At 57.6% G+C, this 23,765-nt stretch overlaps 1 protein-coding gene across 6 annotated transcripts in view; it reads left to right on the forward strand.

Annotated features, from left to right (window-relative positions):
- The first annotated feature begins 376 nt into the window (after nucleotides 1-376).
- SMARCD3 (SWI/SNF related, matrix associated, actin dependent regulator of chromatin, subfamily d, member 3) overlaps nucleotides 377-23,765 on the forward strand; it is a 28,914-nt gene continuing 5,525 nt past the window's right edge. Inside the window, exons 1-3 of one of the 6 annotated variants that reach the window (XM_049862680.1) lie at nucleotides 377-436; nucleotides 2,559-2,697; nucleotides 22,832-23,043. In XM_049862680.1, coding sequence (XP_049718637.1) covers nucleotides 2,659-2,697; nucleotides 22,832-23,043 — 251 coding nt within the window. In that variant the 5' untranslated portion in view covers nucleotides 377-436; nucleotides 2,559-2,658. Of the gene's footprint in view, nucleotides 437-2,558; nucleotides 2,698-19,541; nucleotides 20,076-22,831; nucleotides 23,044-23,765 lie in introns of those variants that run through there. The other 5 variants (XM_049862678.1, XM_049862681.1, XM_049862679.1 and 2 more) reach the window with 5 other exon arrangements.

A 23,765-nucleotide genomic window follows, 5' to 3' on the forward strand; every position in this document is an offset into this window, starting at 1 on the left:
AAGTGAATAAGGGCTGTGGGCTGGGGTCATCAGCCAGACCCTGGTCCTGTGACAGGACTAGAACCAAAGCGCCTCCCCCGGGAGGGTGGGGGGGGTGTCGCAATGTAAGTCACAGCTGCGGGTATCCATGCTATTCTGACTGCCAGGTGGATGTGTGTGGGGTACATCTACACATCTAAGATGGGTCTGTGTGTAGGCCGAAGATGCAAATAGGCTTGGCAAAGCCCGCGTCGGCCCTGCCAGCTCGGTGAGAGCACAGGGTGGAGGACCTCAGGCTTCCGGCGTCGATCCCTAACTCGTGGCTGAGCTCCGCGCTCTTTGCAGACACTCCCTGCGCCTCCCCCGCTCCGGCTGCAGCGGCGCAGGCGCTGGTGGAGCTGGACGCCGCTGAGCGGGAGCGGGCTACCGAGCTCAGGCCGGGCTCCCCGGGGATCAGGTGAGCGACCCGCGCCGTGCCGCCCCCGCTCCCTGGGCGAGGACGCCGGCCCAGCTGGGCCCGCCGCGCTGCGCCCGCCCCCGCCCCCCCTCACCTGGCAGTCACCCGCTTCGCTTCTCTTAGCATCCCTCCTCCTCCTCCCCCTGCCAGGCCATCCCTCTCCCCCTGCCTGGCATCCCCCTCCTCCCCCTGCCTACCATCCCTTCCTACCCCTGCCTAGCATCGCCCCCTCCCCCTGCCTGGCACCCCCCTCTACCGTATGTTGTGTACCTCCCCCCTCCCCCTGCCTGTCATCCCCCACCTACCCCCCTGTCTTGCGCCTCCTCTCCTCCCCCTGCCTGGCACCTCCCTACTCCCCCCTGCCTGGCACACTCCTACTCTCCCTGCCTGCACCTCCATCATTCCCCCACCTGGCACCCCCTCTTGTCCCCGCCTGGCACCCTCCCTCCTCTCCCTGCCTGGCATCCCCTCCTCCTCTGCTTGGCACCCCCTCCTTCTCTGCCTGCCATCCCCTCCTCCACCTGCCTGGCACCTCCCTATTCCTGCCTGGCACCTCCCTTCCACCCCCTGTTGTGTACCTCCTCCTGCCTGCCACCACCTCCTATACCCTGTCTTGCACCTCCTCTCCTCCCCCTGCCTGGAACCTCCCTACTCCCCCCTGCCTGGCACACCCCTATTCCCCCTGACTGCACCTTTCTCATCCCCCCACCTGGCACCCTGTCTTGCCCCCACATGGCACCCTCCCTCCTCCTCCTGCCTGGCGTCCCCTCTTCCCTGCCTGGCATCCCCTCTTCCCTGCCTGGCATCCCCTGCTCCCCCTGCATGACGTCCCCCTCCTCCCCCTACCTGCCATCCTTCTCCTCGCTGCCAGCCATCCTCTTCCTGCCTCTGCTGGCACCCCTCCCCCTGCCTGTGATCCCCCTCCCCCCACCTGCCATCCCCCTCCTCCCCTGCCTGCCATCCCCCTCCTCCCCTGCCTGGCACCCTCTCCTTCCTCTGGCAGCCATCCTCTTCCTCCGTCTGCCTGGCACCCCCTCCTCCCCCTGCCTGGCATACCTCTCCACCCCTACCTGGCACCCCTCCTCCCTCTGCCTGCCATCCCCCTCCTCCCCCGCCTGGCACTCCCCCTGCTCCCATTTGTTAGAATCTCCCCTACCTAGCACCTTCCCATCTTCCCCCCTGCCTGACACCTTCCATGTCTCCACTTGGCACCCTCCCCTGAGGTCCTTCCCCATTCATGTTGTCCCTCTGTCTCCCACTTTCCTGCAGGGCCCCTCCCCACAGCCCTGGGCTAGTAACCTCTCCAGCTCCAGGTTCAGGCAGGGGTCCCAGCCTCATACCATTTTAACCCCTCCACCCTTATTGTACCCCCGCCTCCAGGCTTCCCCTTTTACCCAGCTCACTGCCAATTGGTAACACCTCCCTTTCCTCCTCACCCCTTTCTTTCAGAGATGCCCCTTGGCCAACAACACCCTTTGCCGCTGTGGCTGTACCATGACCCCGAATGATTCTCAAGCTCTCCCCCTTTCCCCCATATACAGGCACACCCCTATACCCCCATACCCCACACTGCCCTTTCCTCATCCACCATGACTCCACTGCCACCATCTGCCCAGGGATCTCCATTCAGAAGTTTGGATCTGATTCTAGCCTGCTCTTCAGGCTGGGGGACCAGGTAGTGGCCAGGGGGGCTGCTGGGGCACCAGGGCTGATACCAGGGAGTCTGTGTACATAGGCACTGGCTGATTGAGGAGCCGACTACCTGCCATCCACCCCTCAGGCTCCCCAGACCACCTCTGGGCACCTCAAATGCCTAGTTCTCTCCCTCAACCAAACTTGCCTTCCCCTGCCAGGGCCTGGGCGCTGCCTAGGTTCCCTATTCTCTTCCTTGTTGGTCTTTGTCCCGGCAGGACTCTGGAGCCAGTCTCCATTTCTGCCTCCTGCAGCACTCCAGCACAGGACTGGTCCCTCCAGCCTGCCTTTGCGGCTTCCAGACTTCATCCTCAGGCCTCCCTTGTAGGGAATTTGGCCCACATGGCCACCCCTCAGGCATCTACAGGCCCACTTGGAACCTGTATTTGGGCTGGGGGTGGCCCATCCTCCCATTGCCCTCTCCTTTCAGATCTCCTCAGCATGGCCCCTGGGGCTGCCAGCGTGGCGGTTCTGGGCCCAGGCTCTGAGAGGGTACTGGATGACTCTCCCGTTGCAGGACCCTGCCACCTATGACTCCAGGCCTTCAGCACCCACCCGCCGTGGTACAGGTAGGCGTGTCCTCTCCCCTCCATCCCAGAAGCAGGCAGCTCCCAGCCCTCAGCCATGCTGCATGGTATCCTCTGGGCACTCTAGTCCCAGCTGGATTCCTTAGGGCCCACACAGTGCTTCTCACCATGTCTCCCACCGCGGGAGCCTGCTGATGTCTGTGGTTCAGGCCTATGCCCCCTTCCTTGCCCTGCCTCTTACTGAATGTCCCTAAGCCTCTCAAAGTGACTCTGAATTTTTGGTTCATGTGAAAATTGTGTGGGCTCCACTTCCTCCCACCATGTGCATGTCTGTTACACAGACACCAGACACACAACATCCTCTGTACACATGGCACACGCGTGCACACATGTGAACACACAGCGTATGCACACGTGCTGTCTGCTAGCTAGAAGGAACCTGCTGACCCCCTGGTACAACTAGGGCTCTAGAAACTTATTCCCCACACTGCTACTTTGGTGAACCTCTAGAAGCCTTCCAGGGCCCAGGCAGAGGGGTTGTTCTTGGCAGGAGGGGATGGCAGCCTGTTGCGAGAACTCTGGCGGGGGACAGCCTTGCATGGCCACAGGCAGACCTTGAGCTCAAAATGCTCCCAGGTCCTGTGCATACATCACCCTGCAGAGCCTCCTCGCCTCTGCTGAGTGAGCTGAGGACACTCTGGTAGTCCCAGATCAACCCCCTTGGGCTGGATGGGCTACTGCCGTAGAGCCCCGTTAAGCTGTGGGAGGGGCTGGAGCTGGACCTGAAGCCTGAGGTCTCATCTGGGTTCTGCCTGGCCAGCCCACCTGTCACTCCAGCCACCCTCACTGGCCATAGCGCCAGTGTCTAGCAGGACAGCAGACTTGGCAGCCCCAGAGAGGAAATCCCATGGCAGGCAGTGCCAGCCTGGGGGTCTGGGAAAGGGGGCAACAGGTGCAATTTAAAAGGGGCTTTCAGAAAGCAGGGCAGGGGCACGGGTGGGCAGGATGAAAGAGTGCCTTCTCAGATTCCCCTTCCTCAGCGGGCCAAAAAAGCGCCCCTCCTACCTGGGCCGATCTGAAGGGATGGGTGGGGGCCTCTAGGGCAGGAGTGCATCCTGGTGGTACTAGTCCCAGAGTGGCCCTGGTCACAGGGACCCTCAGTCTCCAGTGTGATGAGGTGGTGAGGAGTGGGATGTGGGGAGAAGCACTTGCCCACATGCACTTGGCCTTCATCCGGCGTGCAGGCTGGAGGTAGGGAGCTGCTGCCAACTCTCCAGGTGGCTTGTACATGCGCCTGGTCATCAGGATGCTGACAAGCCCCCACCACCACTGGCGTCTAGACAGTGCCCTGCCAGGCACACACAGGCAGACAGCAGCTCTAGGTTGTCTCCACCCTGAGCGCCTCTGGGTGATTGCATCTGAGTGCTCAACCATGGTAAGCGTCAAGTACCGAGGTCATGAGCCAAAGCTGTCACTGGGAAGGGACACTGGGAGCTGAGCTGTAGGGCCTTGGGATGAGCCAGTGGCCTAAGTTCTGGCTGGATTCTGAGTCCTCTTGACTTGCTGCACCAGAGGGCCAGCCTGAGGGCACAGCCTGCTTCCGGTGGGACTCAGCCAAAGGACACCTTGTGGGAGGTATGGCGGCCCCCCATGTCCCTTCCTGCTGAGGGATCTGGGGACCCTTGGTCACTCCTAAGGGACTGATCATACAGTCAGTCACTTCAGCATCACCCACTCTCGGGACAGCACGTGCTGTTGGTTTGCTCCCCAAGCTGTGAAACACTAGTTTTGGGACCTAAACTTCCATCCAGGGGCTTTGAGAATGAGCCTCCTGAGAGTGTACCGACTCCTGCCTTTACTAGAGTTGACAACCCTGTGTGGACTCCGACATCAGCCCTCACTCCAGGCTGAGGCCATTTGCAGAGATATAGATATTGAGGATCTCAGGGTTGGGGAGAATAGGCAGGAAGAATACATTGTAGCCAGGATGAGAGGTCAGAGCACAGCATGCAGACCCTGAGGTCCTGTGACCTGATGAGGCTGCAGCAGTGGTTCTGTCTGCCCACCTGACTCACACCGTCCATAAGACAGAAGTCAGACCACTTGCTCGGGCGATCCTGTATGAAAAAGCTAAGTGATGTCCTCAACAATATCACAGTAGTTTCCTACGGCTATGGCAAGGACAGAACAGTACTCTTCAGGCATATAAATATTGATGATCTTGCTTAATCCAAAAATAAAATCTAGAGGAATGCATAGCCTACCTTCAGGAAATACTCTGTATTAATATTTACAGCAAAGTGTCATAAATATCTGGCAGCCGAAGGCTTATGTAAAATTGAGAATTAAACACAAAGTCACATTCTGGTGGTGGGGTAGTATCCTCATATGAAAATAAAGATGATCAGCACATATACCCAGGGGCTGTCCAGTGCACACCCCAGGTCCCCAGCCCACTGAGAACTAGGCACAGATGTCACAGATATATCTATCAGCTCTACTGTGGAGAAAGCTGGACCGAAGAAGGGGGCTCAGACCCAAGGCTCGAATGCAGAAGGCAGGTCCTATGCCCTAACCTGGGCTTGCTTACCTGGGCGTGCGGACAGGAGAAGGTATGCACCATCCTACCGTGGGCTTGCTCAAAAGAGAAGGGCAGGACATGGAAGCCACCCCTTCAACCCCTTAGCCTCACCCAGGAGAAGAACTTGTTCCGTAGATGTCAGACCTTTACACTCCAGCAGATAGACCTTACAACTCCTCCTTCCCAAGAGGAAGAGTGTGAGGAAGTATGACTCCGAAGCCCTTCTCTCCTGGGGCACAGAAGGGTCCTTTGGACATACACAGGCAGGAGAGTAGCAGGATGGGATGGAGCATGCTGCTGTTCAAGCCCCAAACCTGGGCATGACCTTGGTCGCGAGCCTTCCCTTCCTCTCCACATCTCAACAGCCACCAGGTCCTTTTACTTGATTCTGTTTCCTAAGCATATCCTGCCCCCCGCCCACCCTGGCCCACCACCACAGTCTTCTACCTGGAGATTGATGGCGCCTGACTGGACGCCCACCTCCGTCTGGCCCTCTACCACCCACTCATCAGAGCAGAACCGGGGCCCAGACACACTAACATGCCAGCCCAGACTTCAGTTTCCCCTTCCCTCAGTCAGGGCCTTCACGTGGCTGTTGCCCTTGCCAACTCCTGACGTCCCCTGCCCCCGGGGCTTTAAGTCCCACTCTCTGTCCTCTAGCACTTACCAAAAGTTTGATTTCAATATTTCACTGCGCTGCCCCATAAAGGCAGGAACTGTGCCTGTCGTGCTCGGCACCGAATGTGGAGGAACAAGGAGTGAATGAGTGTGGGTGGCAGAAGCCAGCAGCCCTGATAGCTCATTCTAAAGTGAGCCTACATCTGTCTGCCCTTACCCTCTGACACCATAGCCACCAAGGGTGCACCTTCTTGCCTGCCAGCCTGTCCTGCTGATACCTGGGCTGGGCCACATGTGTCCTCTTGTCAACTCCCAGGCAGGTCTCCCCCTCGAGCTTCCCCAACTGCAAGAGCTTAGTATCTTCAAGGAAGTACATTCCGTGTTCAATTGCTGGGGAGTCCCTGGCTGGTGCAAATGGTTCACGCCCTACTAACCAAAAGGTTGGAGGTTCGAGTCCACCCAAAGGCACCTCAGAAGAAAAGCCTGGTGATCTACTTCTAGAAAACCCTGTGGAACACAGTTCTACTCTGATACACAGGGTGACCATGAGTCAGAGTTGTTTCAACAGCAACTGGTATGCAACGGTATGTTGAGGGGTCTTCCTCCCTGTGGCTGCCCTTTGTTCTCACAGGGAATCGTCCCTTTGTGCTCTGTGTGGTAGACCTTCAGACCTTCAGACCCTCTTACCCCTGACTCTGCTCTCGGGAACACCCAGCGCTGCTTTCCTCAATAATTCCTCATCAGGGGGGAGCAAGGCCCCACCGTGGGGGTCACCCAGGTTCTGGAGCTGCACAGACCTGGGTTGGAAGGTCAGCTTCAAAGCTTACCAGGTGTGCTGGCTGGGGAGGAGCCACCTAGTTCTCTGAGCCTCCATGTCTCTCTGTGAAGTGGGACAGAATGCCTTCCTTTAGAGACTCGGGGAGAGGATGGCCATAAAGCACCGCACACCATGCCCAACATATAGGGACTGCCCGAGAGCTCTAGGTGTCACTTGCACTGATCACCTGCTCCAGGTGTACCTGAAGAGGCCGTGGAGCACCCTCTAATGGCCCCAGGCCCTAGCCTGTTGCTCATGCTGCCTGTGTCCCATTGTAGGCTCCTTATGGCCTAGAATCCACTGAAAACCCCAGGGCGCCTCAGCCCACTGTGGAGAAGTCCATTCTCCCTGGTCCTGTGTCTGCCCATTGATTTTAGTGAACCGAAATGCCAAGTTAGTTTAGCCAACTTTGCAGCCATCCACTCCCCGACCAGCGTGATGGAATCTGCATATGTAAGAGGCCTGTCTTGTTGACCTTTAATGAAGTTTTTAGTTGAAAAAGTAAAAAATAAAAGCCGAGCTAGCTGCCAGGAGAGCCGTGTGAGCTTGAGGTCATCAGGAGCTGAGTCAGCAGCAGGGGCAGAGGGGCAGTGGGCTTGAAGCTGGTGCCAGCAAGGGGCACCAAGGCACTGACCAAGCAGGGCGGGGTGAGGCTGGAGGGCGGGCACAGCTCCACATCACTCAGCCATGCAGGCTCCGGCAAGAAATTTGGGTCTTATCAGTGCAGTGAAAGCCATTGTCAGATTTTAAGCAAGGATGTACCATGGCCCTAGTAATATTTTTAAAAATATCGCTCTGGCTGAGGTGTGGAGAAGAAGTTGGAGAGACGAGGGATGGAGACCAAGGTGAGACCATGGGTCCAGGCGAGTGGTGGTGGCCTGGACAGGGTGGTAGCAGAGGAGATGCTGCTAAGTGGATAGATTTGAGAGGGAATTTAGAGGTTGAATCAACAAACTTGCCTGTGGATTAAGTATGAGGTGCTCGTAATAATAACAACAGGACAATGTAGAAAATGCTGCCACCCTGGAGTGGGTCCAGGGAAGCATGGAAGGAGACGTCTAGTCCCACATGAAGGATCCAGCGATGTGAGCGAGTCGAGAGGCGGGGAGAAGAGCACCCCTGGAGGTGGGAACCAGGGAGCAAAGCCGGCTTCAGGGGTGGGCATGAGTGTTGGGGAAACCACCAGGAGGCCAGTTTGGCCGCAGTGGTGGTGCTGATGTGCTCACAGGGCACCCAACCTCTGCGCCATCTTGCTTTTTATTTTTTCAGTCTAGCGTGTCGCTCCTGTCCAGTCCTCTGGGAGGTGATGGCCAGGTGTGCCTGGGACACTCCCTTACCTCCCTGTGCACTGGCTCTGGGACAGGCTGCCGGCGTAGAAGCCACCACTCCACTCTCTCCCGGCTGCAACTTTGAACAGGGCATTTCAGCCTACCCTCCGTTCCCTTAGCTGTCAAGTGGGGTTAGCAACTGGACTGACCTCACAGGTGGTTGTGGACACCAGTGAGTGGATGTACAAGGGGTAGACCAAGCAACGCCAGGCCCCGGTAAGCGCTGCAGGCATTAGCAGTTTTAGCCTCGTGTTCCACTAGGCCCTTCTAGCCCTTCCCACTACTCAGGGGCCTTCTACCAAGATGAGACAAGGCACAGGGCTGTGAGTGCCTGACCCCTGACCCAGCAGACCCTTGGGCCCACAGCACCCCTGTGCTACCCATAGGCTGTCTCAGAGCCTTTCCTTGCTGCTGAGGTGTGGCTGCTCTAAGACACCGTGGTGGGCAGCCCCACCTACTCTGTCAGGGGCCCCTCCCCCCAGCGCCCACCTGTGTATTTCCCCGCCACAGAGTCCTGTCCGTCTTACTTGTCTTTCTCATTCACCGTGAGGTCTCTGAGGTCGAGGCTGTGTCTGCACTTTGCCAGGCAGTCACAGAGCCAAAAAGGAAAACAGCCCAGTTGCTTTGGAGCCGGCCCCAAGTCACGGTGACCCCGTTGTGTCAGTGGAACTGTGCTCCACAGGGTTTTCAGAGGCTGATTATCAGACGTAGATGGAACTTCCGGGTGGACTTGAAATTTCAGCCTTTTGGTTAGCAACAGAGCACTTAACTGTTTGCACCCCCAGGGACTCCAGTCACAGAGCAAGGGCTCAATTATTGTGTTGGGAGGAGGGTCTCGCTCTTCCTTCAGAGGCCTCCATCAGCAGTTCCCCAAGCCTCAGCTTTTCGGTGCCCAATAAATGGCCTCACACATTCTTCTAGGCTTAAGTCCAGTTGGTTCACTACTTGTAGTGGCTCCTGAGTTTCTCTCTGTCTCCCCTTTTCCACAGGCCCTCGCCAGGTTTCTGTGCCAGGGCTTCCCGTGTCCTGACCCACACTAGCACCACTTGTGGCCATTCTCTGACCCAGGAAACTTCCAGTGGTTTTGGCAAAGCCAGTGTCTCAGAGCTGCTGGGCCAACCCTCACATGTGTCCTTAGCAGTATTTGTGACGGCCACCACAGGGCTCTGAAGGCTCCATGGTCTCACTGCCCTCTGATGGGGCTTGGTCAGCAGCAGAAGCAACTAGGACCTGGAGGTAAGGCAGGTCACAGCAGCCAAGGGGACAGGGCCCGGGGGCAGTCGGTGCACGCCACGGTGTCAGGAAGCTAGCCACAGCAGCTGCGGGAGGCTGCATGTTTGCTCTGTGCCTGGTGCCATGCTGAATTCTACAGTCCCATTTCAGTCCTCACATCCATCAAGAGTCAGGGGTGCCACCCCCTCTCCTGCAGATAGGGAAAATGAGGCTCAGACTGGTCAATGTGTGCAAGGTTACGGCCACTTACTGGCTGGGCCAGGGTTGGGCCCAAGGCTGTCTGATTCTAGAGCAGTAGTTATCGACTTGCAGTGATTTCACCCCAGGGGACAATTAAGTGTCTGGAGATAGTTTTGGCTGTCACACCTAGGGAGGGATGCTGCTAGGATTTACCGGGTAGGGGCCAGGGATGCTGGTAAACATCCTGCAATGCACAGGACAGCCCCCATAGCAAAGAATTATCCAGCCCCAAATGTAAATAGTGCCGAGGTAGAGAAACCCTGCTCTACAGTCCAAGCCTTGAGCCATCACACCATGCAGCCTGTGGAAACCCCACCCAGGGTAGAGGATTGAAGGCCTAGGGGAGGACAGGACCCCAGGAAGAACAGTGAGGCCCTGTTGTCAGAGCCGAGGCCCAAGACAGACTGGGTACAATAGCCAAGGCAAGAGCCCTGTTCTGAGAACAAGGGTATGGGGCAGGGCAGGCTACTCAGGCTTAGCTGAGGGGCTGCCTGCCTCCTCCTGCCCTGGGAGGGGATTAGTTATGAGGGACACCGGCCAGCTTTCATTAAGAAGGTCTGAGGAACCAAGTCGATAACTACTGCTCTAGAATCAGACAGCCTTGGGCCCAACCCTGGCCCAGCCAGTAAGTGGCCGTAACCTTGCACACATGGCAAACCCAGCAGGCCTCCCCTCACCTGAGAACACCCCACCACTTACCTGCCGCCCCTGGCCTGCCCCACGTATTTCATGACAGCAGTACCCTGCAGCTGGGCTTTGGGACCACACAGAACCTGTTTGACCCCAGGAGGGAGAGGCACCATCTGCTGGTGCACAGGCTGTGCCATATGGGGACATGGGTAGATACACAGCTGAGCTGTGACCATGAAACTCTTGGTCATTCTCCCCGGCCTCACAGACCACACCTCTCCTCAAGCTGACATCCTTTTGCCTCGTTCCCTAAGAAGTCTGTGGTCCCCAAGACCTGGACCGAACCTGTGGCAGTTCAGGTCACTTCTGCAAGTCTTTAGACCCAGATCGGACCTTCTGCATCCTTCAAATCTATGACCCTTCAGTCTCACCTGGAAGGGAGAGCAAGATGGCTGTACCAAAGCACTGTTTGCCTGGGGCCATGTAGCCACACGCCCTTGAGACACCCCTGAGGGACCTCGGTGGGGGGCCAGGCAGGCTCAGCAGAGTGGTTGTGTGCATTCCTCCCATACCGGTGGCGTTACCTGGATACTTCCCGATGCACCAACCTTTCAGTTAGTAGCCAAGTGCTTAACTGTTCAGGGAGATGAAGGAGAAACCCAGGGACCATAAAGCCAGGAACTCAATTTGTAGCTTCAGCCCCACCGCTATTAGCTTCTGGCAAGTCCCACAGCTTCTTAGAGCATGTTTTCCCTGTCTTTAGCATGGAAATCCTACCACCTACTGGGTAGCGTTTCCGTCTGGATCTCACAGGCTAGTGTAGTGAAAGCACCTGGTTAACAGCAAAGTCCTATACAAACTGAGAATGGTGCTGTTGCTATTATTCCTAGGACAACATAAGCTCAGACTCTAATGTCCTTCAGCTTTCAGAGCCTTGCTGGAAGCGCTGAGTTGACTGGGAGGGAGCGCCCTTGACCTACACCTTTGATGTATCTGTGTACCTACCATGTGCTGGTACTTGGGATTTAGCAGGGAACAAAAGGGATAAAAACTTCTGCCCTTTTGGAGCTTACATTCTACTGGGGGGAGAGGGACGTTAAATATTAACTTAATAAATAAGTAAATTGTGTAGAACGGTGGAAGATGTACACTACTATGAGAAAAATAGAGCAGAATAAAAGAGAGAAGGAGTGTAGAGGGGAGAGGGAGCTGCAGTTTTAAGCAGGGTGGACAGATGGCCTCATTGAAAAGTGACATCTCAAGAAAGGCTTAGAGACATGAGGGAGTTAGTTGTGCAGGTAGCTGGAGGAAAGGGCATTCCAGACAGAGGCAACAGCAAGTTGGAAGTGGAGAGTCCAAAGCCCCGAGGAGGCCAGGCTGGAGCAGAGGGCAGAGTGAGGGTGTGGTAGCAGATGAGGGCAGAGAAGTGGCACAGGAGGGTCCTGTGGGCCTTTAGGACCTCGCCTTTTACTCTGAATAACATTGGGAGCTTGGCACTGTTGGAGCCAAGTAGTGATATGATCTGACTCACTTTTTCAAAGGATTGCTCTAGTTACTGTGTTGAGACTAGACTGTTGGGTAGAAAGGTTGGAAGCAGACTATTCAGTATTTGTGGACCAGGGTGGTACCAGGGGAGCTGGTAAGAAGGGCTTGGATTCTGAATCTGCTGTATTTTGAAGGTGGGGGTCAACAGATTTTGCCTTCAGATTGATGTGGGATGTGAGAGAAAGAGAGGATTCCAGGATGATTCCAAGGTTGGGGCCTGAGCAATTGGAAGGATGGAGAGAACTGTGGTGGAGAGCCAAGTTTGAGGTGAAAGAGCAGAAGTTTCATTTTGGACCTTTTTTTTTTTTTTTTAAGTTTGAGATACATATCAAAGATCCAGGTGGACATGTTAAGTAGACAGTTGGGTATGTGATGTAAGGATCAAGAGAGAGGGCTGGCTGGAGGAAAATTCTCGGGAGCCTAATATAGATGGTGTTTGAAACTATATGATTGGATGAGACCACCAAGGTAGTGTGTGTGGAGCAGGGAGGGAGGCCAAGGCTGGGCCTGAGTGAGGAGGAGAACCAGGCAGCAAAGGAGACCGAGATGGGGCAGCCAGGGAGGTGGAGGAAGACACAAGAGGGAGCGTGCTACACATATAAGGCGGAAATGTTTCAAAGAGGAGAATGCAGCCAAGTGAGGGGAACTGAGAATGGGTCACTGCGTTTGGCAGCACAGGGGTCACCAGTCAGACAGATGTCCAGCTGGACTGGAGACAGCAAACGTAGACAACCCTTTTAAGAAGTTTTGTTGCAACCAGGACAGTAACTGGTGAGATAAGTAGTTAGGGGTTTTTTTGAATGGGAAAATAATGGTAATTTTGCATATTGACAGGGATCACAGTAGAGAGGGAAGCTGATGATACGGTCCTGTAGTGAACTGCTGAGGCTGTGCCATTAAGTATGTGAGGGGGTGGGTCCCTTTCCGCAGGAGCATAGATAATTCATCTGTAGTAACAGGCTCCGTTCAGTTGCTGGGAGGTGGGAGGAGGTGGAGGGAGTGTCTGGAAGTTCCTCTGAATCTTTGGTTTCCTCAGTGAAGTAGGAAGCAGGGGTCATCAGCCGGAAGTGAGGATGGGGAGGAGATGCTGGAAAAGTCATGTAGAGGAACTGGAGCGAGAATGGATGTGAATGGACTTTGGAGATAGAGTGTGCTGCAGGGTGCCCCAGGGCTGGTGGGAGTCCATGATCCTGCATTTATAGTGAGGCCAGGCAGGGTGGCTGTGTGGTTTGCCCCAGCCACATCCGGCTACACTGGTGCCAGCAGGGAGTTGGTGAAGCTGGATTTAACCCAAGTGAGATGAATGAGAACAGGACAGGCAAGCCAAGAGAATATGCAAGGGCAGGGCTGGGATGAGGGGGTATGGGCCAGTGAGATGGGTTAGAGGTTCCAGCGGAGTTGCAGCACTTGGGGATGTCGTGGAGCTGACAGAGCAAGCTGGAAAGAAAGGAGATGGTAGGCAGACAGAGGGGTGCATGAGACCGAGATGGGGGTGTAGTTGCTGGAAATGGCAAGGTCTAAGAGATGAGCCTGGGAATGAGTGCTGAGGAAGGGTGGAGGAGAAGTGGTCAAGTTGCTGAAAAGGATCATCTGTGCGGGTGCTGACAGTCAGCAAGTGGTAAGTCAGGAGTCATGCCAGAGAGCGACAGCAAGCTAGGAGCTAATGTCAGAAGATGGTAAGATCCAGAGGTCAGGAAGCAGCTGTGAGGGGCAAGGAGGGCCCCCACCCAACCCCGAGGCCAGTGTCAGAGGCACTAGGAAATAGCACAGCCCACAGAAGGGGTTTCCAGGGCAGCATGCCCTCAGGGAGAGCCTGGCTTCTGTTGCAAGAAGGTGAGGGGGCACATATCCCTGTTAGTGGGCCATGGGTATTGGACTGTTATTTTGAGGAACCAAATAGTAGAAGGTTTCGGGGATGGAAGACTAGGGGATGAATAGAGCAGTGTGGGGATTAGAGTGCAGGAGTTGAGGGCAACCCACGCTTCGGATGGTGACTGATAAGTCTGGGATAAAGGGCAAGATGAGATTACACCTGGGGGTGCTCAGGACAGGTGATGGGAGAGGCGGGGATGGAGAGGTCTGGGGCAGAGAAGGAGTGTGGTCTTGGGCCCTGTGAGCAGGGCTGCCCTGACTCCTGCTGATGGAGTTGAGGACATTTGGGAGACCACGTACATGTGTTGCTTACGTGGATGGCATATTTACACATTCCACTGCCCACTGCCATTTGGCTTAATTTCCAAAAAAATATTTTTAAGGAAATCCGGATGAATGTTCTTCTCTATTCAGTTTCCCTCAGAACATGGAAGAGGGTGGAAATTCCTCTGACGGCTTGATCAGACCAGTGGCTGAGGCCTGTTCCTGCTCTCCTGAGTCCTCAGGAACTTCCCGGGGTAGGGGCCAGGCACTAGGCCTCCAGGAAGACCGGCCTGACACTGGTAATGAGGGAGCTGTGAGCACTGAGCTGTGCAAGAAAGAAAGAACTGGAGGGAGGGGCAGAGGGGACAAACACAGCTGAAGGAAGTTCAGCCCGCCACCCTGAGAGACCCAGGGAAGCTGGAGCACTCAGCCTTCCCCAGCGCTGACACTAGGGCCTGTCCTAGCATTCCGGGAGGCGGAGAAGAAGGCAGCAGCATGTTCATTTCACAGATGAGGACAGAGCAGAGGCCTCCTAAGGCCACACAGCCAGGCATGAGCAGAGCAGGGCCTAGAAACTGGTATTAGATTCCCAGGCCATAGGAAGCCACGAGGCTGCCTCCAAGTGTGGGTGCCCACCTCCCCTAGCATGGATCACAGCAAGGACTTCGCTGGTGGATCTGCAGGATAGAGCAGGGTGTGTGGGGCAAACACCGGGGTGGCCCAGGCATTTGGGATATGGCAGGGGCAGGATGAGAGGGAGGGTACTATGGGGAATGGATGGGATCCCCCAGCCCTGGCTACCCTTCAACTAGGAGGCCAATGGAGCCAGAGAGGGGTTGGGGCTCCCGAGCTCCCAGGGATGAGCAGCGAGGGAAAGACTTGCTACCATCTGGAGTCTGAACAGGCCTGTACATCCAGAGGCTACAAGTCTCCTGACTTTCCCTGGTCTCAGCCACTGGATCTAGCCAGACATGGCCGGGTGTAGTTCAGGAGGGAGATAGGGCAGGGATGAGGATGGCTCTGTGGGACACACACAGCAGGTCAGGAGCACTGCCACCAGAGTCAGAGCTGTGGCCCTGCTGTCCCTCTGCTGGCCAGAGAGGCAGGGCACACCTCTGGGACCCCATACAAGCAATGCCCCACAGACCACCTTATCTCCCAGATCAGGAATGTTTTTCGTGCAGTGCCATAAGCTGCAGGCCTCTAGAGGAGTGAGAAAAAAACGTCTGAGTCCAAAATATGCTTCCTTATGGAAACCCTGGTGGCATAGTGGTTGAGAGCTATGGCTGTTAACCAAAAGGTCCGCAGTTCGAATCCAACAGGAGCTCCCTGGAAACCCAATGAGGCAGTTCCACCCTATCCTGTAGGGTCACTACGAGTCGGAATAGACTCGAAGGCAACGGGTTTTGTTTTTGTTTCTTTTAATGGGGTCACAGGAGGCACTCAGCCCCAAAGCCCCAACTCTCCCCTCCTGGTGTTTGCAGTTCTTGTGGGGCAAGCTGGGGGATCATGGAGCATCCCATTTGCCTGAGAAGAGAGAAGGGAGGACTTATTCACTCAACTAGCCTTTACTCTAGAGCCTGCTCTAGAGCCCTGGGACCCCAAGGTAAACTCTCATCCAGGCCCGCAAGGACCGGAGAGATATTTGTAAGGGCCCTACAAAGGTATGTGTGATAAGGAACAAAGCAGCCACAGAGGGATGCATGGGGGAGAAGGCTGGGAAGAGGCGTCCCTGAGGCCTTCACAGAGAGGGTGGTGCTGATAGCAAGAGCAGAACCACTGCCTGCTCTGTGCCTGTCCCTCTGTCCGTGGGTGTCTTTGTACCTGTTTCTTTGTGTCTCTCTGGTGTCTGGCTTTCCTTCTCTCCCCCTCCCCTCCATCTGACTTGGTTCCTGTCTCTGTCTGATGGAATAATTGGATTTCAGAGTAGAAAGGGCCCTCAGAATCCTCTGACCCTGAGAAAGTTGAGGGACAGGGAGATACAGCGACTCACCCAAGGCCACACAGCTATCCTGGTGTCCTCCCTTTTCTTTGTTGCTGCATGTGTTTGCAAAACTGACACAGAAAGGCAAAGTCACACCGAGACAGACAGCCCTAATAGCAGCAGCAGGAGTCCCAGCCCAGAACGTTCTCACATGGAAGGGCTCTGGGAGAGCAGGGGAGTAGCCAGAGGGGAGGCATATGACCTGATGCCCCTTTATTCATCTCTGGGGGCTGGGCAGGGCTCCAAGGTCTAGCCAGGGTGCCTTGGGCCTAGGGCCTGGGACTTAGACCAGGCAGGTCACTGGCATGTACCGGGGTTTAGAGACTGGAGGGGAAACTGGGGGCCAGGGCCTAGAGGTTCTCAACACAGAAATGGAAAGGGTCTGTTAGCCCCAGAGCTTGAAGAGTCTCTCTTTCTTTCTCTCTCTTTCACACACACACCCCCCCCAACACCCCAACTCACAAGCATGCACGCCAGGATCTGTGAGGGTAATTCCATTCCGTGGGCATGCTATTTTGCTGGGGTCTAGGGTCGCTAGAGTCGGAATCCACTCGATGGCACTGGGTTTGGTTTTTTGGTTTTAGGGGAAGGGACGGTAGTGACAGGTCTCTCCGAAGCAGTCCTTTCCCCTTCAGTCTCCATTTCCTTTGTTCCTTCTTCCCCTCCTCTCCTTCCAGCCTGCCTTCTCCCCTTCCAGCCGGCCCCTTGCGCCCTCCTCCCGCCCTTCCCCTTGCCCTGGCCTGCGTCCCCGCATCGGGACTTCCACAGAAGCTGGGGACGGGGGGACCGGCCCGCCAAGGCCTTGGTGGCCGTCTTCCGAAGGGAAGGAGTTAAGTGCCCGCATCCCTCCCCCTCCGCCCGTGCCGCCGCGGAGTCCTGCCGCTAGGCCCCGGGCTGACCTTCACCGCGAGGCCGGCGCGCATGCCCGGCCGGCGCCGCTGCCCGCCCGGGGTCCGCGCCCGGGCGGAGGAGCCCGCGCCCTGCCCGCCGCGGCGGCGGCGGCGGTGGCGGCGGCGGCGGCGGGGGCGCGCCATCCCGTCCCGGCAGGCCACGGCCGCATCTCCTGCGTGGAGAGAGGCGCGTTGCCATTTGGTGCCGGCGGTGCTCAGCGAGGGAAGGGGAGATGGGGGGACGGCAGGGGGGACTCCGGCTCCGGCCGGCGCGACGTCGGCCGGCCGAGCCAGGCGCCTCTGCCGGACACCCGGCACCCTGCCGCCCAGAGTGCTGCCATTTAGACTGGGGGACGGGCCGCCCGTGGGATCTGGGCTTTCCTGGTCAGCCGAAGCCTGCAGCAGGCTACGCTGGAGCGTCCTTCTGGGCCAGGCTCTTGGGGAGCTGGCCCCTGCTCTCTCCGCCTCAGCTTTTTGGTCTGAAGGCTGCCCGTGTCCGCACAACCATGGTCGCCCAAGTAAAAGCAGCATGCACACAAGTCTGCTGGCGCGTGCTTCGTGAATTCGGGCCTCTGTGAGTGTGAGGTGGAAGTGGTCAGGGTGTGCCCATGTGTGTAAACCCCTGTGCTCCTTCCTGTCCGCCTGCATCTGCATTACTGTGTGTGTGCATGGGAAGCGGAGAGGGGCAGGCATTGTGTATCTGTGCGCGAATAAGGACGTTTCCCAGCGGAGCAAAACCAGTAGAGGCTGCAGGAGAAGGCCTGATCCTGACACTGGGAGGGGGGGCTTGTACCTGTGAACTTGAGTGACACTCCCCAGCATCTCCCCACTGTCATCACAGCCCTTGGTTCAACCACCTCCCACAACCCCCTCCACCGCCAAGATCAGTTAATTACCGCCCATCCTCAAGACTTGATCTCGGAGTCTCCCAACCCCATCACAAACGTGGGGTGCTCCCACCCTCCTCATGCTTCTCCCTCAGCTCCCAACTGCCCAAGCTGGAGTGTCTGTCCCACCTCTTGTGCTGACTTCTTCCTCTCTAAAGAGGAGCTGAGAGCTCTGAGCTTTGCGCAAAGCCTAGACGTGTCTACCCTCCCATTCCACCAAACCTCCAAGGCCAGTTGATTTAGCATGTTCATGCTAGAAGCACCCACAGGGGCTGGCGGTGGCCAATGTGAACTCCATCCACTGGTCCACAGAGTTTTGAGTGCTCGCAAATGTCATCAGGCAGCATTTGTATTATCGAGTCCCTGTGCCCAGGCATGGGGGTAAGAGTGGGACTTACAGACCAGTCCGACTTCAGGGAGCGGCAGCCTATTCAGTAACACCAAACCTAACACACATGAAGTACAGGGCACATCATTCGTCACCCCAGTGCCAATGCACGGGGCAGTGTGGATGGACAACAGGCCTTCAGAGAAAAGAGAGATCCATGTGAACAAGCGGGATCTGGGAAGGCTTCCTGGAGGAGCTATGGCCTGAGCCAGCTTTAAAGGATGGGTGTGATGTGGACCAAGGGGAGGTGGAGGGCATTCCAGGCAAAAGCATGGGAGAGCAGAGGCTTAGAAAGGGAATCAGGGTGGACATTTGGAGAGTAGTGGGTAGACCGGAGCTTTGGCAGTGTGCCCCCCAGGTTACCAGCAGCCACTTCCATGGCCTGTGGCCAATGGAGGCCCCCCACCAGGGCCCATTCTCTCTGTATGTGGGTCTGGAGGAGATTTGGTAAGAAGGGGGTCTCTAGGTCCCCTGCCAAGCCAGGGGTAGAGGAGGGGCACCCTGGATCCGGATACCCTCTCTGGCCCTCTGGGGCATTGGTGGGGGCTCATAGATGGACAGAGGCAGCAGGGAGCAAAGCCAGGGTCCAGGGTAAGTCAGGCTTCAGGCAGCAAAGACCTGGGCAGCACACTGCCCTGTTCTCTTTGTTCCGTGTGTGGAAGGTATGGTGGAGGGTTGAGGGTCAGGAGCCCCTTTGGTGTAGTAACAGGTCTTCAGAGGAGAACTGCTAAGCAGTTTTCCAACAAACTCCCCCAGGCACTGCCCCGCCCTCACCTGGATCTGGACGGCACAGCCCCACGAAGCTGTCAGGTTGATCCAAAGCTTGCCTCAAAACCCCACGGAGAGGATGAGAGAGAGGTGTGGCCTTTGGGAGCATGGGCGGGGCCGGGCTCCAGCCTGGGGAGCTACGGTTTGCCTCTCCTGTTTCCTGTCCCTTCTCCACCCCCACACCACCCCTTCTGGGGTTCCCTCATAGCCGCAGCCCCTGTTTTCTCGGGTCTTGAAGGTGGCCCCACCATCTCCAGCTGTCCCAGCTCCTCCAGGTCCACACCCATACCCCACAGCCAGGCCAGAGTGATGCTTGCCTCATTCTTTCCACCCACCCCGGCTCCCAGCCTTCCCTCGCATTTTCTCTTCCTGTTCTCATGAGCTCCATCCCTGTCCCTCTTTCCCAGATACTTCCCCTATTGCCCTCACTTTCTCACATAGCGACAAAGACTCACATACCCAGAAATAGACTCACACAGAGCTGAAAGGCAGGGCCGGTGTCATGCCACACACACACACACGCACACACACGCACACACTCACACACCAGAGGCTTTCATGGAGGGAGACACATAGAAAAGGCATTTGTCTGTACACACACCTAAATAGCCACAGCGCCTTGCCCACAGAGGGGATAAGCACACGCTGTGCGAGACAAGGGCACACACATCCGTGGACACGAGACCGCCGCCTTGGCAGGCACCGCACTGCCCCTCGCCCGATGCAGGAGGACAGGCCTCCTCCAGGCGCAGTCCCCCCCACCCATCCCCCCAGTCCTTGCCAGTGAATGTTCCCGCACTGGCCTGCCAGGTCTCTGGGGAAAGGGCTTCAGAAATGCAGAAGGAGCCACTGGGGGGAAAGTTGGAACGGGCTGTTCCCTGCCTGGCTCTGCCGGCGAAGTCCCTCCCTGAGAGGGCCACTTGCCGCGGAGAGAGCCCGCGGGGCCGCCCCGCCCGCCGCCTCGCAGACCGGCCGCAGTCGGCTCCGCGCCTCTCGCTTATCTGCGCGCTGTTTGCACGGCGAGGGCTGCAGGCCGGCTCTCGGGCGGCCGAGTAAACAGCGCGCGGGCGCCCGGACTATTTCTGTCTTATCGGCGCAGGAATGCGGCAGCGGCGGCGGCGCACGGGCGGCGTGGCCGTGGGCCGTCAGGGCAGCCCTGAAGGGGCCCTCCCCGCCCGGCTCGAGTAGAAGTGTGAGCGCCCAGCAGGACTCGGAGGGAGAGTTGGAGGAAAAAAGGCAGAAAGGGGAAAGAAAGAGGAAGAGAGAGTGAGTGAGCTCCGCCGCGGAGCCCACCCCGATGGCCGCGGACGAAGTTACCGGAGGGGCGCGCAAAGCCACGAAAAGCAAACTTTTTGAGTTTCTAGTCCATGGGGTGGTGAGTGGGGGAAAGTTAGCGGGGGAGGGTGCGTGAGCTGGCGCGGGCTGAATGGAGGGATGGCCGGGAGGGGCCAAGGCGGCCCGCGCTCTCGCCCCCAGCCCAATCCCGGCCTGTGCCCGCGCCCTGGCACGTGAACACGTCGGCAGGCAGGCGGCCGGCCGGCCGGCCAGCCGGGGATGGGCGCGCAGGCGGGAAAGGGAGAGGCGTTTGCCTGGGATCTTGTCAGGGGCTGGAGGTGGGACTTGGGGAGTGTCCCAAGTAGGGGGCCCCTTGAGTATCAGACACGGTGTCTTCCCTTCTTATCCGTGCGGACCCAGGTTTTTCCCCTGCCCTGGGGGCGGGGTGGGGGCTATGGCATTGACTGAGCTGGGCTGTCTATTCATCGTTGGGACAGTGTCTCTCACTGTATCTTGGGAACAAGGAGCAGGTGACCCTGGAGCACTGTGGCAAGAAACTGCTATGAATGCCCTCCGCATCCGCATCCTGGCAGAGGGTTATGGGGCTTTACTGGGGGTCTCTTTCATCAGGGTCAGCTAGAGGCCCTTTCTAGGGGCAGACCCCTATTAAGGGGCCTGAGGGACTCCTTGCAGAAGTGGATGTTTTCCAAGCCTCAAAGGTGTGAAGGAAGGCCTAAAGATCAGGGGGACGGAGCAGCAGGATGCTGTCACAGGGAGGCAGCCAAGGCATATAGGGAGCCCAGGGCAACCAGGAGGCTGAGCTGAGTCAGCAGGGGCCAGGCTGGGTGTGAAGAGGGCTGTGAGAATGGGAGGGGATGACTAGGGAGATGGTAGGGGCTCCAGCATGGGTGGCAGGGGGAGGGGTTGGAAGTTGGGTGTACAGGAAGCAGACAGGTTTACTATGGCTGAATTTGTCTGTGACCCCAAGGAAGGCATTTTGTCAGTGAAGGAGGCCAGAGTCCCTAGAATCTTGGCCTTTTGTGGAGGTGGCCTGCTGGCTGGAACCGTCTCTGGGGATTCTGGAAGCCTCGAAGCCTCCATCTCGGGCCTCATCAGCACATCACTGAGTACCTGGCCTTGATGAATGGGGAGAACAACTGATAGAGAGGAGGTGCTTCCCTGGGGCAGTCTGTCCTCCAGCCCCGGGATCTCTGGGGGTAACTTCCTGAGAGAGGGTGTCAGCCAGCCAAGTTAACAGTACAAACCTTGCTGCTTGGGGGTGGGAGTCCCTTTAAAAAGGTCCCTCAAGGAGGGGAGAGGTAATATATGTGAATTTCTTATATGACCACCTTAAAGCTTCAGTTTTGGGGTGCCTCTGAGCCCCCACAGCCTACCCCAACTCCCAGGGACCAATCTATGCTGGGGAACTGGCCTGCTGCCACCCTGGAGGTGTGAGTGACAGGGTCAGGTGGGACAGGGGAGGCAGACACATGCACAGGCAGGTTTCACCATGGGAGAGATGGGCAGAGACAGCTGGCTGGCTGGGATGGGAGGTTAGGGCTAGGCTTGACGGGACAGGAGGGACAGCTGGCAGTTGAAGGGGGCACAAGCCCAGGGTCAGGGCGTCTCCTCGCGTTTAGTGGCAGCTGTAGTCCTCTGGGTGAAGCGGTAGTGCTCAAATGATGAGGACGGGGAGCCTCTGCATTCCTGCTTCCTGGTCCCCTTCCTTGCTCTCTTTACCCGTCCGCATTCCACCCACCCTTTACATTTTGGCCCCTGAAACTCCCTCTGGCCCTCCCTAGCCCCTCTTCTGGAATCTGGACAATTGGGGCTGACAAGCCCATGGAACACTGCACTTGATGCATTTGCATCTCATTTACATTCTATCTGACCACCCAGGGATTGCTGACCTCATCTCCTTCTCCATGTGCCCCCCACCCCACCCCCACTGTGCACCCTGACTTCTGACCTCACTGGGTAGGCTTGAAAGGTAGAGGAGGTCCATAAGGATGGGACCTTCCCTGTTGATCTCAGCGGACAGCAAGAGAGGGATGGATGTAAGACCTACCCCAGGCCCACTGGCAGCCCCTTCTCTAGTCCTCTGACCCCTCCCCTCCCAATCACAGCATCCTGGCAGGTCTGACCTGAGCCCAGGCTTCGCAGAGACAAGGTCAGCTCCTGCTCTGCCTTCAGTCTTCACCCTGGGAGCAAATTATGGGGGTGGGTTAAGTTAGTGAAGCTAACTGGTACCTGAGTATGGGGACTGGGAGTCAGTCCCAAGGGAGTGGGATTGAGCAGGGGCCGCAGAGAGATGGGGGGTCGAGATGAGGAGAGGTGAGTGCAAGGCCAAATAGCCAGCGAGTGAGGGTGGGGAGGAGTGCTAGGAAGGGGCGGCAGCAGTCAGAGCAGCCACAGCAACAGCAGAAGCCCCAGCCCCCTCAGAAAACAGGGGTCTGTTCGCCTCTACCGGGATGAGCTTCGTGACCTTGGCTAGGTCGCTTTTCTCCTTGAGCCCCAGTTGCCTCATCTGTCAAGTGGGGAAGAAAGCCCGTGCTCCGTCTGCCTCACAGAGGAGCCTGTGGATGTGAAAATATGCTTTAAAAAGGTTGAAAGGCGCCATTCATATTCATTTTTGTGGTCCCTCCTGCATCTCGCATCTCGGGGCACGGGCGCCCTGTGTCTCTGCCTGACTCCAGTTAGCTTCCTGCAGCGAGACGCAAAGCCACCTCCTCCCAAGCTGCGCGCGTCCGGGCGCCCCTGCCCCTCTGCCGCCCGCGGGATCGGGTCGCCCACGGGGGTCTCGGGGAGGGGCCTGGCCTCACGCGGCGCCTGTTTCTGCTCTACCTCCGCCCCCAGCGCCCCGGGATGCCGTCCGGAGCCCGGATGCCCCACCAGGGGGCGCCCATGGGCCCCCCGGGCTCCCCGTACATGGGCAGCCCCGCCGTGCGCCCCGGCCTGGCCCCCGCGGGCATGGAGCCCGCCCGCAAGCGAGCAGCGCCCCCGCCCGGGCAGAGCCAGGCGCAAAGCCAGGGCCAGCCTGTGCCCACGGCGCCCGCGCGGAGCCGCAGGTAAGTGGGGCCGCGGGGGGCGGGGGTCGAAGGGGCGAGGAAGAAGGATAACCGGGAACGGGTCATCCCTGCTGGGGTGCCCTCAGGGGAGTGTGTTTCACCGAGAAGCTGGGGGCACGAGTCGTTTCCTTTGTGTTCCCACAGTGGAGTCCGTCTGGAGCCGCTGGCAGCCAGTGCCCCTTCCCTGCATGCGCCCCTTGCCCTTCTCTGTGTCACCTGCCCAGTCCCTCTGTCCACCCCTTACCCCCAGGTTTTGGGTGATGCTTCGGCCTTTGGGGCGGGGGCTGGGCTGGCAGTAGGGCTGAGGGCGGTAGCTTTAGCACTGCGTTTCTCAAAGTGTGGTTCTCCAGGCCACCTTTCTTAGAAGTCCCTGGCTTGGCTATTAAAAATGCCGCTCCACAGCTTCTAAATCTGAATCCCTGGGGATGGGGCGGGGCCGGAAAATCTGACCTGTGGGTGGGTGGTCCAAGAACCCCTCTCTGCCCAGTCATGCTCTCAGGTGATTCTAGGCTCTCAAAAGGTGAGGAACCCCTATAATCCGTCCTCTGGACCCACCTGGGCCCCCTGGTGTCACCCCAAAAGTCTCTGCTGGCACCCGGTGAGAAAGACTCCCCTCTGGGTTTCAGTATTTAGCCAAACACAATGCTTCCCTTTGCACAACAGATGAATTTTATCTCATTATTAAATAATATTTTTACACGTCAAGGAAAGCCAACCATTTA

Source organism: Elephas maximus, chromosome 20, assembly GCF_024166365.1.
Source record: "Elephas maximus indicus isolate mEleMax1 chromosome 20, mEleMax1 primary haplotype, whole genome shotgun sequence".
NCBI classification, from domain to species: Eukaryota; Metazoa; Chordata; class Mammalia; order Proboscidea; family Elephantidae; genus Elephas; species Elephas maximus.